The sequence below is a fragment of the Perna viridis genome, chromosome 14 (genome assembly GCF_037379345.1).
Source record: "Perna viridis isolate PV_CMFRI_1.1 ecotype Kerala chromosome 14, ASM3737934v1, whole genome shotgun sequence".
Taxonomy (NCBI): Eukaryota; Metazoa; Mollusca; class Bivalvia; order Mytilida; family Mytilidae; genus Perna; species Perna viridis.
In genome coordinates this window covers 12,939,604-12,954,635 of record NC_142458.1, presented here as the reverse complement: position 1 = coordinate 12,954,635, position 15,032 = coordinate 12,939,604, and the positions used below count along the sequence as shown (strand labels likewise).

Here is a 15,032-nt window from a genome sequence, read left to right as displayed (position 1 = left end):
GTATATATCTGCATGTAGTACCTTCTTTGTGGGTTCTGGAAAATATACCAGTTTGTATATTTAAAATCTCCTATCTATATTAAACGATTGCGAAGATATACTACTAAAGGCATAGCTAATTCAGTTATGGCTTTTGTTGGAACATTTGTAATGCACCTTGAAGTAAACACTCGAATGACCTATCAAAAAGACTGTTAAACGTTTAATTTTCATTATATCTGTTTTAGTCTAAATAGAAGAAACAATTTAAAATATACTACTTCCACAAAGAACTGACACGACGTCGACCAAAACGAAAACGTTCTCTTCTGACTAATACCTTTCATAATCTCTGGTAGTTAATAGGATATATGTAGAAATATATCTTGCCCACCAATCAGCATTCTCGGTTTTTTTCTACGCAAAATAAGCATAATCCCCTAAAAAAAAAAACGACCCAAAAATACAATTCACGAAGGGATTTAGAGTTTTTTTTTACAGTAAGTAAAATCGACGACAAACAATGACTCCAGACGATGATGGTTGTAAATGATGACGAAAGGTCGTCTAGACATTTTGTCCACCGTAAAACTGAACACGAAATGGGTGACCCTTCATTCAGGTCAGAAGCATCTGAGGAATAACATTTAATTGCATTTTTTTGTAATAATTCATCGAAATTAAAACAACCAATAATACTACACCAGCAGTTAAATATGTTAGACCAGAACCTACTTTCATAAACAATTTCCACATACCCACTGAATCGGAAGGATATGATTGATCATATTAGAGTAAGGGATTTTTTTTATAGAAAATTTCAGTTTAAGATTGTATGGTGAGTCTTTGCCAATGTAACCTAGGCTACTTCCATTTGTTAAGAAGTTGTCCATCTCTGTGTATGCCTACCATAATATACGGGCTACAACCAGGAATATCAATATAATTTTGGTAAAAACGACATCGTTTATCACCTAATCAACACAAAGAGAGCAAACTATTTGTTCTTAATATATCGACAGGAATTTATACCCACATTCTCCATGTCTTAGGTCATGTGAAATAATGTTTAATGATTATCTTATAATAAGTTTATGTTCTCAATGAGAAAAAAAATGGGACAGTAATGATTGAAACGAAGGATACCTTATACATACCCATCTTTAAGGAACGTGCCTGTAACTTTATAGGGGTAATTCTTTTTTTCTAATTTAACTCATATCTCTGATGTCATGATCCAGGTAACGAATTAAAGACAGAGTTCTTTTTGACCGATGTTTATTACTTTTTTTCAACGATTTGGTTTTGTGTCACTCAGAGTCGTATAAACAACTTGCAAGACTTTTCAGCTGTCTACCCAATGACTTCAGTAGACCCACTACAAAAATACAGTATTTTAAACGCTAACATTTTGTAGCACAATTTCATTAGCAAGCAGATAATTATAATTATATGTGAGATACAGATACAGTGGATTGACAGAGAAAGGTCTATTTGTAATATGCTGAACAACTATATTTGCTTCCAATTGTGGCAATGGTAACAGTACATCGCTCGTGTAACACACATATCACGTGTTGCTGCTGATTTTAAGAAGTATATATTTACCACTGATAACACTTGTGACCAGGATAGTACGTAGTTCCTTTGTGATTATAGAAAAAAAAATAAATGAATAAATTATTTTTATTCAAACGAAGATGCAGTTATAATATTCACCTTTCAGGTTTTTCACAAATGAAGTGCCTATTTGTCTTGCATGAATAGTCAGCCCAGGCCCCATGACGACCATCTGCTAATTCAGCAACGACACAGTTTTCATTTAGATTACCATTGGGTTCAGATTGGCCCCAAAAGCCATTAGTAACTTCTTCGCCATCAGATGCAAATTCCCATCGGTTTTCGACAGGGATATCAGATATCCCTAGCCAATATTGTAAATTTCCTGCAAAATACTTTTGAGAAGGATTACTTGAACTTGAACTACTTAACAATGAACATTGCTGTTTATACGACAGAAATAAGATTATAGCGATATAAATGTTCAAACAATAGAAAATACTAAGAGAAACAATGTAAATAAAACAAAATAAATAAAATAAACGCGTGATTAACAAGTTACACAACCCATTTTAGCTTATCTAAAACAAACAGAACAAATCGTACTGAAATCTTGGAGCGAACGTAGAAGCTCCGGAAAGGTAACCGATTTCTGTTTCTTGCAAGAAACCCTGGGTGTTTTTCGATGAAGGGCAAGTCCAGAGTAAGAGGTTGAGTACCTTTGACAGAAGGATGCCATTTGCCAAAATAGAAAAAATGGAATCATCGAATCGCACCTCGAAAACCGGTGTAATTATCGCAATTGCCAACGAAACGAATGTATTGGAAGACAATCACTCTACACGCTGGGGTACCCAGAATGATACTACGTAGGAAAGGAAAATGCCAATACAAATTCAATGACGTCGAGTTTGTGACTAAATTTAGTGTTTAAATGTTTCACCGTTCGTCAGTTTCGAAATGAAAGTAATGATAAGACACACTCCAATGTACTTATAGCTTACATTGTGTCCAAAGTTTTATCTGTTTGTTCGATGCGATAAAATCAGTCAATGCATACAGGGTTATTCAGTGATATTGAAAGAACATAATTAACGGTATATATGAAAAGGGCTGATATTGATGGTATGTTCCATTTCGTGTTCAACTGGATGGATTATGATTCGACCTTGCTTTTTAACTAGTGTTAAGAAAAAATCGACCAGTTTATGAACACAAATGATAACATTTTGATGCATATTTCTGTGGAAACAATAATCCATCATATTTGGCAAAAATGTGGTCGATCAAAGAAATTTCTTTTATTGTTTGTTTACTTGTTATTGTAAGGAGGTAGACTTAAAGTAAGGGAAATATCTCTTCAAATCATTGATATGTTTGTTTCATATTCAATTTCACCAAAGCCTTTCAAGTTTTGAAACAAAATGAAATAAGTCTGAGTTACTTTAATGCTTACATGAGATCGATGTAAAATGGTGAATACAAACGTTCCAATGATTTGTAAGACTTGTGTCTCTTACCCTCAGTCTACCTCCTTAATTCAGAAAGAGCTTTCTTAAAAGTAAGCTTGTGGCTTTTTTTAGCAGCATTGAATCATAATGTCTTTTTGATTACGGAATGTGGAATATATACATGCTATAAGTAAATAAATAAAATAAACATTTTTGTGCTACTAAATTAAAAAACGAGATTAAGATTTGAAATTCACAGAAAGTTCTTGATTCGCTACGCAATAGCGGGTACTCACTGCTATGATTTCCTTGAACGTCATAAATATCTGCGTAATAGACTCTCCTGAATCGGGGCATTAGAAAATGTGTCTCCAAGGCTTTAGTTATTTTTTAAAGGGTTTAAATTGTTTTTGAAATATCAGTCCTTGGTTGAAAAATACTCAGTTTATTCTTCAAAAAACGAGTAATGACAGATTTTGTAACTTATTCTTTGTATTGATATAACCTCTAATTTACTGATTATGACACTATGTCATGTAAATGATATTTATTTACCACCGGTATATTCATGCCAAAATGGAAAGGGAAGGGTTGACGCGCTTAAAAATATAGATTTAACCCATTATTCGTTGGAAATGCCTAGTACCAAGTCAGAAAAATTGCGGCACAAGCTATTCCGGTTATGTAGTATCTATATGTTCAGAATTATTCAAGACTCGACTTGATTACGGATCGGATTAATGTTCGGTAATTTTGTTGTTACCCTTATTTAGCGTTCGTACTTCGAACTTAATTTGTATACAATGTAGGAAGCTCCAATAGACGTGCCCCCAGTGCTTCCAAGCTATGAATTAAATTTGCATTAAAACCGTAATTAGTACTTCGTCCTCTATAAATATATTCCAGAGAGAGGTAACCATTTTCAAGTTTTTTAAAGAAAATAATTTAGTAATTGTGTTGTTACCATTATCTCTTGCAGAACTCGCACCTTTTATTGCACCATTTCTATCGTGAAAAGTATCTAAAAAAGTTGGCGGTCACTCTGCACTGGTGGTAAAATAGACGTTATCAACTTAGAAAGGGATATGATTATACACTTTGCTGACTGATCATTGCAATGCTCATTGTGTGAACACTTCTGGAGCTTAGGTTTCAAATGCATAAAAAAGAGAAACCACAGTCATGTCTTCCCTAGAAACATCAAATGAAGATAAGAGGGAATTCTATTTTTTTAATTTCGTGACCAAATCTGTAGAGCTTATGAAATGACAAATAAAAGAAGCATAATGATCCTCTTCAAACTCTTCATTGTCAGGTGACAACAGTAATGTTACCGATATTGAACTAGGGGAAAGTCACGGACAACAATATACAGAACAGTATTTAAAAAACATCGTAAGATAACGGTAACAGAACAAAGACGAGTAGACTTATTTCTAGATCTACACTCTAGGCCATACATTGTACCAGTCGAAGTTCACATTTACAAGTTTCATCTTTGAATTTGCTGGAAATAGAGCTGCTATATCCGACCCAGAGTCGAATAGAAAATTCAATACATCTCATATAGTCCAAGCCTCGAAGAGACAATACAATAAATAGTACATAAGTCCAATGACAAACTTCCAACCGTGATGGTTTATCCAAGTTTATCTGGTTTATATAAAGTCTGGCAAAATATTAGTGTGCAAACGAAGATTCTGTATTGCTCAGAAGAACTTTATGAAGGTCTATAACAAAATATAAAGCTATTAACATAACGCTCCAGTACGACAATAACTATCTGATGAGAAACTATACAACGTACATACAAATATACGTGTACATGATATAACGTTCTTACCAAGGTTATTAAGATGACTTAACTCGCCGGAGATGAAGTTCTGTTCAGATTGTGTTCGAGGTTCCGCCAACTTCGAATGAAATGTGTTGCAAATGCTCTGAAATAAATTGTAATATTACTTTTCGTGTGCAAGTCAATAACAGTCACAATATTGTTTTTTACAATTAATTAGATATAGATATAAAAAAAGTACCTAATACATGTATATGAAACAGCTATGATTGACAATCAACTGAAGACACGAACTATTAATATGTACAAACAGTATCGTACAAATGAATGTTTAGATACGTTAAAGTGAGTATCTTAAAAATAACATCCACTAAAAACAACTTTATTATCATCTAACAACTGTAAAATTCATTATTTTACTAACCAATGCCCCTGCCCAGGTATCAGTCATTTTGGAAAAAAGGTAACACCGTCCCTCAAACGATATCCATCCAGCTTGACAGGCTACAATATATCAGAAAAAGAGAATTATAAATTTGAGAGCTCTTGAATGGTACAAACGCCCCATTTACACTATATAGCACCCCCACATTTTCCACATTTCCCATCATAGTCTCAATCCTATTCCACATTCCCTATAGAAACATCCCCATCTGCCATTGCTTTTTCGTTTGATTATTTTGTTATAATCAAATTGAATTATATATTTTTGATCATTTGAATTAAATTTTATGCATTTTTCATATTAAAAAATACTTTTAAGAACTAATTCATTTTTAAAATCCTTTTTAAAATCCTCATCCCCATACTCCCATTTTTCACATCCAAGTTGCCCCCACCACATATACCATATACTGGGAAGTTCTTCCAATACAAGTACGGTATCTGTACGCACATTTGTGCTTATTTCTATAAACGAGTTGTTCAATCTAAATAAGAGGCATTGGAATAAACCCCGGATTGCTTAGCAATATAGTATATTGAATCTACAGAATATTGTATCTAGTACTTAATTAAATCAAAGTTTAAGGCCACAAGGAATCTTGCTTTGTGAAAACTTATTTTCAAATTGCCTGCAACCAATATACAGATGATACAATCATTACTTTTTGATTGACAACACTTTGAAGCAGTTTGGTGAATAATTAATGCAGCAGACAGTTGGTTTCCTAAGATTTAAACTAAGGGAAGGGAACGCTAATTGGCACAGTTTTTTAATATCAGCTCCTGTTATAAAGATAATGCTTTATTAACAAAATATATCTAAGTTTGGTGACTTTCGTTCTCTCAATTAGAAAAGATATCTTGCCAAAAGTGTAAGCTGAAGCTTATCTCGCATGCGACATTTAAATTAACTAAAGAGAAGACCTTTCAACTAAACTCTATCACGAACACCATAACGTTGGTTTCTTCATATTTGACTCTCTTTCCATGTGTAGTAACACTCAATAGACTTTAGTGTATGCAGGTTTTATCTATCAACTCATATGTCAATGAGATTGCTGTAATTACTTCCACTGTCTTGATTTGGCTGCACCAAAAAGTAATGTGACAACGATATGTTTTCCAACCATTAATGTCGTAATTTCTAAAGTTTAACTGCTGTTTGTTTGTTTGTTGGGGTTTAAAGCTCGAGCAGCAATATCTCAGCTATATTCATTCGATGAACATAAAGTGGATGATAAAATGAACATGAAATGATGATGAAATGAAAAATGGGATGGGACACAAGGACAATGGGGTCGACAAATTTTGATTGCCACTGGAAATAGGGAGGGGTGGGAAGGGTCGGACAATTTAGCCTCCTGTGGCGGAGCCCTATGGTCCCTACTCGGGGAGAATACCACAGTAGGGTTCTTTATAACGTGCGAGGAACGTGGCATCTTTCCCAACACGGTGCACCAGTGACCCTCATTTTTTTTTAAATTTCGTTAAACCCTCGTAAAATGTTATTTGGGGAGTTTATATGAAATTCTTGTTATTTCTTCAGGGGTTTCAATAGAAGAAAAACTACTGAAACAAAACAAGTGGAAAATCCAGAGAAATCCTTTTCCCACCAAAATTCCAAATGCTTATATCTAAAAAATGAACGCATTGACCCATCAGTTTTTGTTTTAATTTTTTTCTGGAACGAAAGATTTTGTATTATTTCCCCCTCAAGTGAAATCCTTGTTATCTGATCAGCCAACATCCTAAAGAACAGTGCAAACATTATCAAATTAGATTGTTTGTCTCAACACCATTGATTATCATATTCGTGGACGAAAACAAAACAAACAAAAACAAAACAGAACAAAACAAAACCAAAAAAAAAAACAAACAAAAAAAAAAACAAAAAAAAAAAACAGACAAAACTAAGTGTAATACATCACGAATTTCTTAGCTGTTAAGATGGACTTACCGAAACTGTTAGAAATCGACAACACTAATGTGGAAAGAACCAAAACATATTGTCTAACCATTATGTGGCTACGATACAAATTGTATAGGTCAAATATTGCAATCTAATATCATATTTGATAAGAAAATGTCACAAGTGTCATGCGCTTTGATGGTTTTTGTCATTTTACCTCTTAAAATGCTAAATGTTATCAATTAGTTTTTCATTTATTTATGTTGTTCATTTTATCCTTTTCAAATCAAATATTTCTGCAGTCCCAAATATGACCATAGTTGACCAAAGCCCGAGATTTTGCATGGTTTTTCACCTCTAAAAATATTTTTAAGACTGCTAATATACTCGCCTAATTCAAATATCTTCTTTAAAACAGGGACCTAAACGATATAATTATTTAGGAATGTAAATGTTCAAATCAAATATTTTATTCAGTGCACACTTCCCATGAAACGCAATCACGAAATCACGAAGCCACGAATGAAACGTGAATATATGTTCTCACCCTATACTATAAAGTAGAATGTCTTTTCATAAAATGGGTTAATTTCAATTTTCAGATGAAATTGTGAAAACAAATAGTTTTTGACTAAAAACATTAATGTTGTTAGAATAAAATATTGACGTTGTTTTCAAATGCAAAAGATAATCTTTCCCGTTTAAGAATAAAAAAATAGTTTGGTTAAGTATGTATGAGGAGACCACCCCACATCTCCCCCTCGTACATAATTCAAAGGAGTTTGTGATGCCATCTTCTTTAAGTCGTTTTAATTTTTATGAAATCTTCTTCTTTTAGACATGATATTATATTAAGAATGGTAAGATAGGTTATTTCATTATTTGTTATTAGGGGTAGGGGCTTGGGTCATCTTTCTATTTTGGGTTTTTAGGTTACATGTTAGACTGGTGTATTTATTTTGGACAAAACTAATTTTTAAATATTATTTTGTAATGTGTATATATTTTGCTTCAATCCTGCACCCCGCCAAATGATATGCTATGTTAATACAAGTATTGTCAATCTTATTATCTTTCGCAATGTGAAAAGTTTACTTGTCTTGCATATGTTTGTTTCCGTGACAATTCGAACAATTCGTGACTACGTTAGGTCACGGATCGGAACATATAAAAGGCAAGACCCAAGATTGTAGAATCAGTTTCTTATCTGACGGATTTTAAGCTTGCAAAATGAAACTCCAAGTAGCCGTTTTGTTGACCCTTTGTGCCGGTAAGCGTATTATGTTTATTTTTATTTGTTTTTGGGTCATATATGAATGAGGTATCATATGTTCAAAATGATGATTCGTTAACTTTATGTAGAATTTTTGTTGTTCGTTCGTGTTTATTTTCTCTATTTGATTTTAAACCTGACAACTTTCTTCTAATAATGATTGTCCTTTAAATTGTTTTTAGTTTCTTACTAAAGAAATTAATATTACAGTTCGTAATCAAGGACAATGCACGTGCCTTAACCTGACAGAATATATATATATTTAAGTATCACTCTGCATAAATTAAAGACACTACTTTTGGTTAAGTGATTAATGGTGTAGAAAAACCATCCAAAGAAACAATGCCTTTTCAGTCTACATATGGTATATTTTTACCTGACAATAATCGTTTTTGTATTCAGATCTGCCATTTTTGAGGAAATCATACATTCATCTCCCTAAAAAATCAACCAAATCAGAAAAAAATCACTATATCTTGCAATGTGCCAATTCCATACACTATCTATATTATTTATATTTCAAAAGCGAAATAGCCAAATGAAAAACAATGAATTGTAATTTGGACTGAAACTGATTCTGAATCAGAACTAAAACTGAATTCGGTGAGTTTTTGACGTGCATGAATTACCTCCTGTCTGATTTTATAAGGACGGCTACTTTAATGTTGTACTACATTCATACACCATATCTAGAACGTTTTGAGTATTTTCGAAATTTTATACGAAACTGTGTCAATACCTGTAAATGTATACCTAAAATCGTTGTTACGTTTCATTAGTAACTTTCATTTGAGCTTACACGTACATGTAAACATATGTAAACTATTCTCTTACTTGTTTGTTAAAGGTAATTTATTTTTTCAGTTATCATGGCAGAAAACTGCCGACAAACAAGCGATTGTAAGGTAACTCAGTGTTCTGACAACAGTCATCATCTTGCTTGTATTCGTGGCGAATGCACATGCTCAACCTTTGGAACCGGAAGTAGTGGTGGAAGTGGTACGTGTACCGCATATTCTTGCCTTTAAATACACAAACACATTCCTTTAAGGATCTAGTTGCCTTTAAATACACAAACACATTCCTTTAAGGATCTAGTTTTCTATACTGTTTCCCTCTTGTGGCAACTCGTATGTATGACCTCCTAAATCCTGGCAGAGGTATTTTGTTTTTCAGTTCAAATGTCTGCTTACTAATTACTGTGTTAAGAGTGTTGCCAAAAATACTCCGTATTTGTAATAAATAATGGTTACAGAAACAATGAATGGACAAAAATGGATTTGAAAAACAAAATAAGTTTTCCGGACTGTCATGAAATTTTCCCCCAAAGATTTGAAAAAGAAAATCGGTGCGGTTTGTTTCACTGCATTCAAACAGTATTCTGGCAATTGAAAATATTTGTTTTGCAATTTAAACCGAGTTTCCAACCTGACAAGTACATCCGTTGCAATTTGATTAAATGATTCCTATGAAGTAAAGGTTTGGCATCGAATTCAGGCATTTGATGTTTTAAGGGGAGTTGATCAAAATAAAGGGTTTACAAATTCAGAGTTCGAATTAAGTTTTCTCTTCAACCGGTATATGTGAAGTATCAAGTGCACTTGTTATTCTTTTTTTTTCAACAGCATGCACAGCCGCTTCTGAATGCCATTGTGACCATAACCGTCATCCCCATTGCATTGATGGACATTGCAGATGTACATTCATTATATAAGAAGGATGAACTTCAGGTATCTAAGAAGGGAGTAATAAAACATGGTGAAAAAATACAGAACATAGCTTTGTCTTAGCTTAATTCTACTTTTGCCCACGAAAGATGCAATTTTTGTATCCAAACGAAAATAGGAAAAAGAAGAACAATTTCAAAAGTACAACTGCTTTAAGATAAAATAGGTTACACTGTAACTCGTGGGTAGATTGCTTAATTGTTTGAGATGCGGGATAAATCAAGCAAAATAGATATTAGACCATCGGGCAACTGGTAGCGCAATGGTCCTAATTGGTACAGGCACTTCAAACAAAATGGTGGGTTAAATCTAGGTTTACTCATTGTTTTAGAAGAAACAGAGTATTTTCTTCAACCAACGACTGATATTTAAATAAATATTTGGTAAGAAATATTTCTTCATACCCTTGATTCAGGAGTTTGTTACGCAGATATTAATGGCGTTCAAGGAAATCAAAGTAGTTAGTACTTGATCTAGCGTAGCGAATCAATTTTGATATATAAAAACCATAAGCATGAGGTGAAGGAATATTGCTGTACAGGTAAGGAAAATTAATGATATTAAAAGTAAGGTCGTCTCTCTTATCATAAATCTTTGTGCTAAAATGATTTAGGTCCAAAAAAGGTGCATAACAGACTATAACTGTAGTTTCCTTTATCTTGAGCTGTGGTGGCTATATTGATGGTAACCATTTACCAAAAGAAGGATTGTTGATGGACAATACATGAATGATATTCAAATCGCCAGTGATAACATTACCTGAAGGACTGTAATTAAAGAGAGAAGAAGCACAGCCGCATGTTAGAGGGGATTTTAAGCATTCGTCAATGTTTAAATTCTGCAATATCATTTTATAGCTGAAAACTGTACTACTTATTGTCTTTGTGTAGCTGTAAGAGGCAATAAGAACACGTCGATTTTTAGAATATGGTGTTTTTTTTAAATACTTCTTTCTGATGAAGAAATTGCTGATGTTAATAACATATATTTCCTGTTGGTTGATAGAAAATGTATAAATATCTCATTCTCATCGTGAAGAGGTTCAAATCTAATAGGTTTAAGAAGACGAAATTTGGTAACATCAGACATAATGCTTGAAAATCTGTATTGTTTTCGAATGTCAGTTTCTGTAAGAATACGGCAGTTGGTAAAACATAGCACGAAAAAACCAACCATTTTGCAAGTTTATTTTGACTATTTTAACCATTATAACCATGACAAATATGTAAGATTTTCCGTATTGTGTTTGTACATTGAGTTGTAATTTCACTGAAATGCATTCAAAATGATCTTTTCTAGGGCAGGTAACTCTGTCCAAAAAAACTTTTTTTTCAACATTCTGTTGAACAATTTCTAAACAAATCTAATGAGTATCCTGAGTATCCTTAAATGAATTTACGTGGTCAGATCGTTGCATTTTTGTCATGCATGTTTCTGTTTTACCAATTTTGCTTCATTCTTACAACAACAATCTTTTACTTCTGATTACTTGGTTGTTAAAAATATAGACACCTAGAAATTAAAAAAAAAAAAAAATTAATAATAATAATTAGTCGAATTAGTATTTGAAATTCCTTCATTTGGTGCTAATTGTTCTTTTTAACCTACTTATAATAATGTTATAAAAGGCTGAAACAGACAAGAGATTCTTGGAAATTCAGGAGTAATCAACGAAACTAAGATTCGAACGGATCAAAATAATAAAATCCAGGGAAAAATCTTTATCGAGAAATAAACACACAACTTAGAATATAAAATAAATATAGATTATATAATTTAATTGGATTAAAATATACGTTTTTCGTATATGCATTTGTTTAAAACCTATATTGTTTACTCTTTATCGAAAAGCTTATATCACACCCTAGACCTTTACCACATACCCTAATACACACCCCTAGACCTATATCACACCCTATATCACAGCCTTATACCTATACCACATAACCTATATCACACCCTACACCTAAATCGTCTACCCTATATCACACCTCTAGACCTATTTACCACATACCCTATACCACAACCCATAGACCTAAACCACATACCCTTTATCACACCCATGGACCTATACCACACACAATATACCACACCTCTACTAAGAACACGCTATAAGTATAGTTGATATATATGATATAATGAAAAGGACATATCAAAATTTGTATCACATGCCGTAATTACCCTCCACCTATATCACACTGCGGACCAGTAGCCCTAGGGTTGAGATAGGTGTATCGAGTTGATATGGCATGATATGCAGATTTTGACATGCAATATTCAGTATATATTGATATTCTAGAACACCCCAATGTAAATATCTGGATACGCCATTGAGTACAAAGAGCACATCTTATATAGACAATATCGCTTCGTAAAAAAGACGACTGAAATCAAAGGTTACATTTAGCAGATGTTTTAACAATGAATAAACATGAGAAAAACGAAGGTTTGTTTTAGATAAACACCGATAAATTAAGTTATTACAAAATTCCTTCAGCACAGACATATGGTTTTACAATGCTATGTTGCCGCAACATAATAGCCATCATTTTAAAAGTGCTACGGTCGTCAGCATGAACACGTGGATCCTTATGGTGCATCCATCTACACCATTGTAAACGATTGTTAAATGTAATAGATTTTTCTTCCTCTTTTAATTATCCAAGACGTTACTTAGTGTGGTTTCCAGAACAGCAAAGGACTCTTAATCTACCGATTAACGTGGTCAATTCCCGTAGTCATTTTAATAATGTCATTTCTCGTTTTTACTGTTGTTTCCATGCGTGTGTAATAGTTTTTCATTGTATTTTCTGTGTTGTGTTTTTAAATTTACTTTGTTCGCTCGTTGTCATTGGATTATGTTGGAATCGAACCCCGATTCCCCTTTGTCATATGATATTTCCGTTCTACTCTTCTATGGGGTAACAATCTTCTCCGTCTGTTATCTGTTGCCTTCCGTAGTTCTCCATTTCCTGAGTCTCTTTCCTTTTTGTACCATTTTACGTGTCCCATTTCATATGTCTCATTCATTGTGGCCTATTCACATTTTATGTGTTACTTTCCCGGTGTCCTATTCGATGTATCCAATTCACTGTGTTCCCCTCCCCGTATTCCATTCCCGGTGTTCCACTCCATGTGTCATATTTCTTATATCCAATTTCCTGTGTATCATTCTCTTTGTCTCATTCCTTGTGTCCCATTACCTGTGTCCCATTCACCATGCACAATGTCTCATTCCTTTATTTTCCATGTCATAATATTTGTGTCCCATTTGAAAAAAATAATAATGTATTATAAAAATGTAAATAAAAATGTATTCTATATAAAATAAATGCTGGATTATAAATTTTTTTAGAACAAAATTTGTCCTCATAATTACAAAAATATATTTTTTTCTCTCATGCGTCCATTGTTGTTTGAAACAGAGATAAACCGACACAAAAACAAAACAATTATAATGATACAAAAATAACAACAAAAACATAAAGCAAAAAAAGCCAAAAAAAAGCCAAAAAAAAAAAAACAAAACAAAACAAAACAAAACAAAAAAACAAGAGAAATAAAGAAAATCAACAAAAAGCCTAATAAAAATAAAAAAAACAAAACATTGTGAACAATTTCACCTTATTTCTCGTCGCCTTTGCACATTCCTCGGTTGTCCTATTTCTAACAGCCCCATATCCAACCAAATAGGATAAATGGGGTTTTCTTCATTCAGATATTGTAAAAGATCAACAACTTTTACTTGGCATACTTTTAGGTCTGTCGTGAAATCGCACAATGTCCTCCGCTCGAACAATAGCTTAGCTTTTCTAAAATTCCTTTAATGTAAAAGAAGTATGTCAAACAGATCTCAGCGGTATTAAAAGCTATATGTCGTCATTTTGTCTGTTAACGAAAATGCTCTTGAGTTGTTCCAACAATGCTGATGTAAAAATCATTATTACCGATCTGTTGTAACATTGAAAAGAACAAAAAAAAAAAAAAAAATGCAGCAGGATACCTCAGACGAAATAGTTTTTTTACTTTCGGAGTCAACGAAATATTCACATATACACTTTAAACACGTTCGAAGTATTTGTGCATGCTGTTGTTTTACATTTTATAATTCTTTTATCATAGCCCTTTTGCATTTGTTTAGATATTAGACATTGTCATACATTTAAAATGTGTTTATTTTTCATGCCGATGTGGTAAAAGTATTTTTACAGCTGTAATACATAATTATATTGGTTTCTGGTTTTGTTTGTTGAAGTTGTGTTTTCGATTGATATGTTATTTTATACAGTCATTATTTTTATATGATTAGATATACATGGAAAATCTGAAAGATTGACCATGTACAATGAACACATGTTCACTATTTTAGTATTTCTCCTCTTCAACGTTCTTTTTCTTCTGTAGACTACGCATTTGTTTATATATGGCGTCCTACAGCCCAAGGTAACTATGGAAATTGTTGGCCGGTTATCGGATGGCCACGCCCCTCAGTTCAGTTATGTTGCCTGCGCCGCACCCGCAAAAAACGTAAAAAAACGGGCATGGAGGGAAAAGTAATATAATGTAGACCGGTATGCAAATATTAAACGTGGTAGATAGTGATCCCAGTCTTTTTGGTTTTTAGAGAAGGCATATCTTCAATGGTACAGATCAACCTTTCTACTAGGCCTGAACTTTGGGGGCGAAAAGGACTGTTTCTGGTTTTATATTCAGAGTATATTCAAAACTTGGTTCCAATCAGAACTAGTCTGTCCCAATCATTCTAGTATGTCTTGAGAATTTTACTTAAATGTAGAATACCCTGCATTCAACTACATGCGTACAGTGTTTATAATTGAATCATTGGTTTGTGCATTCCCAAGCTCCTTCAGTCAGTTATTCGACAACGAACAAT

General features: G+C 33.2%; 2 protein-coding genes across 4 annotated transcripts; one reads left to right on the top strand and one right to left on the bottom strand.

Moving 5' to 3' along the window:
• Positions 1–245: 245 nt before the first annotated feature.
• Positions 246–7,285, bottom strand: LOC148598256 (C-type lectin domain family 17, member A-like). Of its 3 annotated transcripts, XM_088561966.1 has the most exons (6): positions 7,187–7,266; positions 5,892–6,012; positions 5,210–5,289; positions 4,834–4,930; positions 1,699–1,924; positions 246–419 (listed from the first exon to the last, which is right to left on the bottom strand). In XM_088561966.1, the coding sequence occupies exons 3-6, from the start codon at positions 5,234–5,236 to the stop codon at positions 377–379; spliced, it is 393 nt and encodes a 130-aa protein (XP_088418092.1). In that variant the 5' UTR covers positions 5,237–5,289; positions 5,892–6,012; positions 7,187–7,266; the 3' UTR covers positions 246–376. The 3 variants fall into 3 exon arrangements, with proteins under 3 accessions (XP_088418092.1, XP_088418089.1, XP_088418091.1); XM_088561963.1 differs by lacking the exon at positions 5,892–6,012 and having other exon boundaries at positions 252–419; positions 7,187–7,285; XM_088561965.1 differs by lacking the exons at positions 246–419; positions 5,892–6,012 and adding an exon at positions 1,241–1,357 and having other exon boundaries at positions 7,187–7,285.
• Positions 7,286–8,250: 965 nt separating this feature from the next.
• LOC148598255 (serine protease inhibitor Cvsi-2-like) lies at positions 8,251–10,185 on the top strand. Its single transcript, XM_088561438.1, has 3 exons — positions 8,251–8,408; positions 9,276–9,410; positions 10,037–10,185. The coding sequence occupies exons 1-3, from the start codon at positions 8,369–8,371 to the stop codon at positions 10,123–10,125; spliced, it is 264 nt and encodes an 87-aa protein (XP_088417564.1). The 5' UTR covers positions 8,251–8,368; the 3' UTR covers positions 10,126–10,185.
• The last annotated feature ends 4,847 nt before the right edge of the window (positions 10,186–15,032 follow it).